This window comes from Chrysochloris asiatica, unplaced genomic scaffold (genome assembly GCF_000296735.1).
Source record: "Chrysochloris asiatica unplaced genomic scaffold, ChrAsi1.0 scaffold00045, whole genome shotgun sequence".
Lineage (NCBI taxonomy): Eukaryota > Metazoa > Chordata > Mammalia > Afrosoricida > Chrysochloridae > Chrysochloris > Chrysochloris asiatica.
This window is the reverse complement of record NW_006408563.1, coordinates 16882625-16888117: the sequence shown is the minus strand read 5'-3', so window position 1 is coordinate 16888117 and position 5493 is coordinate 16882625. Positions and strand designations below refer to the sequence as shown.

The 5493-nt window shown below is 37.9% G+C and overlaps 1 protein-coding gene across 1 annotated transcript in view; it reads right to left on the bottom strand.

Moving 5' to 3' along the window:
- Positions 1 to 5493, bottom strand: part of DNAH7 (dynein, axonemal, heavy chain 7) — a 324797-nt gene that overhangs the window by 305798 nt on the left and 13506 nt on the right. Inside the window, exons 4-5 of the mRNA XM_006862048.1 lie at positions 3230 to 3338; positions 2262 to 2409 (exon numbers count right to left, since the gene is read on the bottom strand). Coding sequence (XP_006862110.1) covers positions 2262 to 2409; positions 3230 to 3338 — 257 coding nt within the window. The remainder of the gene's footprint in view (positions 1 to 2261; positions 2410 to 3229; positions 3339 to 5493) is intronic.

The window sequence follows — 5493 nt, the reverse complement described above, 5'->3', positions numbered from 1 at the left end:
TGTAGGGAAGCCACTAAAAAAGAGCAGAAATACAACTGATAGACTTGAAACTAATAAAAAATAAACACAGAATAGAGAAAATCCAATTCAAAATAAAGAGGAAAATAAAGAAAGAAAAAAGAAACAACAACAACAACAAAAGCAACATAGCAAATAGAAAACAAAATAAATTGGCAGAGGTCAAATCTACCTCTATAAAAAATACCAACAAATATAAACAGGATTAAGCATGCTATTAAAGTAGAGTAACTCTACAGTTGAATTTTAGTAAGTCCATCTATATTCTTGTTTACAAAAGGAACAACTACAAAATGACATAAAATGGTCAAAAAAAAAAAAACCTGTTTCTTACAATTTAGCAGGAAAGATAATCTGAAAACTTCCCAGTACAATTCTAGAAATTGCGCAATAACCTATCATAAAGCTTACTTTAAATGCATAGCTTTAATAAGAAAGAAACAGAATACACAGGATATAAACAAAATGAAAAGGACGGAAAGAAGCAGCAATCAGCAAAAGCCTACTGGTACGCCTTGGATTTAAAGGCCTCATGGGGAAGAAGATGATTCCTTAGGCCTCAGAAGGAATTCAAATGGTGACCCTTGCATAAAACTGGAAGCCAAGACAGGCTCTAATCTTATCTAAAGAGTTATAAATAAAGGCACAGAGTGTTGTTTCAAGAAAGCTCTCTTTTTGACTAGGGCTCAAGGCAGGAAAAAAGTTTCTTCCAAGAAATTGTAACCAGAGGCCTGCCCTTCCATTAGTTTGAGTGTTGATTATTTTACATTGCCTATCTTATGGCACTTAAGGAGCTCTGGTAGCATAGTGGTTACGAATAGGGCTGCGAACCCTAAGGTCAACAGTTCGAAACTACCAGCCGCTCCGCGGGAGAAAGATGAGGCTTTATGCTCCCGTAAAGATTTATAACCTCGGAAACCCAGTACAGGGTCACTATGGGTCGGAACCAACTCAACGGCACTTAACAACAACAACATTTTAGGGCACTTAGCAACAAAAACAAATGTGATTCATTGTAGAGTAAGCACTAGATCACAGGTAGATTTGAGCCACAAGGTCAGTGTTTCAAACCCACCAACTGCTCCTCAGAAACGCTATACAGGGTGGCTATCAGTTGGAACTGACTCAACAGCACTTAGCAACAACAACAAACGTTATTTGAAAGCACTTAAACCAAGAAATCAGTAACTAAGTGGTCCAAGCTGATAATGCCCTAGTACCCACGCCATCAAGTCAATTCCAATTCATAACGATGCTACGGGACAGAGTGGAGCTGCTCTTACAGTTTCCGAGGCTATAAATCTTTACAGGAGTAGACAGACGCATCGTTCTTCCACAGAGCAACTGGTAGTTTTGAACTTCCAACCTTGCAGTCAGCAGTCCAACACTTAACCCACCATACCACCAGGGTTCCTTGTGACACTGACAAAAGCAGACTCAAAACAACTGTAGTAGAGACACACACCCACCCTCTATCCAGCTGCGTGGGACTCACAAATACCCCTCCTTGCCCATTGCAAGCATCAAGTGTCTTCCCCTCAAGAGGGCCATCTAACTAATAAAGTGCCACATGGCAACTGAAAAACAGGATTCTGTTTTACTTTGTCCAGGGTTCTGAATTATTTATAGTATACGTCATGAAACACCATTTGTTCCACAAATGGCAGCTTGTGCTCTGAGATCCAAATGAATTAAAGGCATACTAAGCAACTAGTACAGATATGTGAGGAAACCAAGCAAAGTTCTGAAGTAGTGACTTGCTTCTGCATTGCTCCCTGTGAGCCATTCTAAAACTCAGACCAGACCAATTGCTGGCCCTACTCACACTGTTGGACATTTGACCCCAATTCCTTTTCTACACAAGGAGACCCACAGTCTCCACAACACCTGAACAGACAACCAAAACATTAAAAAAACAAAAACAAAACAAAAAAAAACCTGCCCTAAATCTTACATCCTAGCTATAATTACAATTCTCAGAAATTCTACTCTCTCAGTCAACATTAAGTATTAACACTGATATCTTTGCAGTCTATGATATTTTAAAATGGGACACACTTAATAGGATTAACCTCAAACTTCCTTACATTCTTTATATTCTGACCTCATTCCAACAGGCATTGGAACATCCTTAGAGATGTTCAGAATCCTTAGAGATGCACAGAATCCTTATTATTTTTACATAAAAAGTTCCCAAGAGCTCTAACTAGGATAATATGTACTGGTTAGTTTATGGAACTTACATAATAACATTAACAAGGGTGCTTCTAAAATTTTCTCGTTCTTTATATGGAGTTTTGCCTTTTGATTTGGAAGTAGATGGTCCAGCATTACTATCATCAATTTGGTCTAGTATTTTGCCTTTTTTTCCAAAACGTTCCATGTATTCAGCTTAAATTGAAAAATACAAATTAGTCATTTAAAAATTAAGCCAAACCATTTACATGCCTAAAATAAAATGCTAAGCACATTTTAACAATGAATTAAATGTTCTCAAGTAACCATAAGTGCATTTTGTTTTCTTCTATAAGGAAGTTAAACTATACCAATTGCTATGTCATCATAATAGAAACCTCTGATTATTTCAAGAATGTACAATTGCTTCATCTTATATTTGGGTTAATATGCTAATAAACACAATATTATTAATCATATTTATACAGCATCTTCTGAAAATTAATAAGATTAAAATGATAAAACAGAACACAAAACTATTAATATTAAATTGTCTATTTTAATTATAATCAATTCAATGAACTGTTAATATTAAATTATAACTTAATTTGAATGTAATCTGCTAATGAAAGCTGTTGGTATTAACTGTAATCAATTTGATGGGTACTAAAATTAATAAGAGTCAAAAAAATTTTAAAAACTAAGATTGGAGGTAGTAATTACAACGTAAATAAAACTACTCTTGAAAAAAACAACAACTCCCGAGTCTTTGATTCTGAGACAAATTTTGATTACAATAAATCAGTTTATTATAAAAATCTGAATTCCTAAAATATTAATGTTTATAGAATTTACAATGACCTGAAATAATTAAGAATCAAATATTGTCTGCAGGAAACATTAGCGAGGATTTTTATTACTAGATATAAATGTTGTTTGAGTATTACAATTTTATTACTCTAGTAACTAAATCTTGTATTATCTTTTTCTTTAGAAAATGTCCTTAAATCTAAATTCAGAATATTGAAGTTCTTACCATATGACTGTTCATTTGTAACACTAAACTGTTCTGGGATATCATCATCCTGCTTTATGTTCAAATGGAATGATGGTGCTGTTTGCTGCCACTGGGGCTTTGAACACACCTAAAATATGAAATGTAAACAGCAATACCAGAACAACATCAGAAAAACACTTTTCATGAGATAAACCACTACTTATCAACACTGATTTTTTTTTCAAACATATCAAAACATCTGGCAGGCAGGTAAAATACTCTACAGCAGCTCTTATTCAAGACTGGATGGCAGTGATCTGTGACAAGAGACGTTACCAAAGGTCCTGCTCTGGGTTGATGTGAACATCTGCTACCTAAAAAACAGATGTTCTCTCCACAGAGTCGACTCATCTCCAGGTATTAGCAAGGGTTCCTTAAGCCTTCCAATAGAAGTCACCCTCCGCTGGTCTTCAATGCTAGTGAGGTCCCTCTATATTCTAGCTACAAAAGGCTTTCTGTTCTCATTGCTGTAAGCTGCCCTAGAATGCCCTGAAAAATCACAAATGTATTCCATCATTTAAGGCAAAACCAAGAACCAAAACCATTGCCATCAAGTCAATTTTGATTCATCGTGATCCTACGGGACAGGCTAGAACTGCCCCCATAGGATTTCCAAGGCTGAAATCTTTATGGAAGCAGACTGCTACCTCTTTTTCCTGTGGAACAGATGTTGGGTTCCAACTGCTGACCTTCCGGTTACAGCTGAGAACTTTAACCACTGCATCGCCAGGGCTCCTTCATTTAAGGCAGTGGTTTCAAATTCTTATATTTACAGAATCAAGAGAGGTAACATAACAGGGGAAGGATGCTAGTGATGCTAGACAACGTGCACTCAGCTTCAGTGCTGGGTAATAATAGTGCGGTAGGAATTGTGGCATGTCTAGAAAAGCAACTACCAGAGTCCTGGTGTGGTGCTCTGGATTAATGCGCTGGACTGCAAAGTCGGTTTGTACCACAAGGTTGGTGGTTCAAGCTCACCAGTCGCTCCTCGGACACCCTGTATAGGGTCGCTATGGGTCAGAACCAACTAGATAGCACTACAACAACAACAACAACAATTACCTTAAGCCAATTATCATGATTACAGAATGTCGACCCACTGTTGTTGGTTCTTTAATAAATTCAGACATATGGATTTTAAAGAAAATTGTAGATAATTTTAAATACTGACAGTTGCATTTCAATTTATCTTTCTTTTAGATGATGACTTCGTTATATACCATCTATCCCCTCTGCCTTGGCACTCACATAAGGATGGTCCAAAGGGATTCTACTGATTTTTTTATCATTTGACTTTGAACCTTGTTTGTCTGCCTTCCAACCATATCCTCTTGACCTCACCTCTAATTCCAGACCTGGCTGCAGTGAGTAAGTGCTGTGCTGGCTCCAACTGTGTATAAATGATGGCATTTCACCTCAAGTAAATGTCTTTTGCTTTCTTCCATGGGAATTCCCTAATGCCATAGCCTGGGACTCAAGAGGCAGCCCACTCTACACACACACAAGTGGCCACACTGGGTAGGAGCTAGGCAACACACTCAGGAGCAATTCTCAACCAATGAAGACTATCAACTGGAGAACAAATGGTACTCCCTGGCCATCCTGAGGTGGACACTTCCAAGAAGTACTCTAAAAGCCTCTTGGAAGGAGATGGCAGGCTCACTCCTGTTGCCTAGTATAAATAGCTTCTTAATAGCACAGGCTTGCCCTGGCTTCTCCTCTATCCACGTTCATTCTCACCATTCCCTTAGCCCTGATTCCTAGCATTACTTTCCAAATCAACTATGTGCACACAAGTTTGTCTCACATGAAAACAAGGCTAAGCTGGCTTAAGAGCAGTTCTCTTCTCTTCGTCCATCTGCCCTTCTATTCTTCCACTCTTAGCTTGCTCTACGAAGAATTTGAGATTAATGGAAATACTATGAGAGAAGTGTCCTTTATGGATTTTAAGGTCACCCATTTTTTTAAAAGTTTTTATTGTTAATTGAGTGATAGTTTACATAGGAGAACATCAGTTTCACACTCATTCTATCATATTTCATTTCACTGCAATTATTACATGATTAAAATCCCTGCCGTGCATCATCATTCAACAGTTGTTGTCAGGTGCCATCGAGTCGGAACCGACTCATAGCGACCCCATGCATAGCAGAACAAAACAATGTCCGATCCTGGGCCAACCTCACTACCGCCGCCACACTTGACGCCATCAATGATGTCACCTGGCTGATCCATCTCGTTGG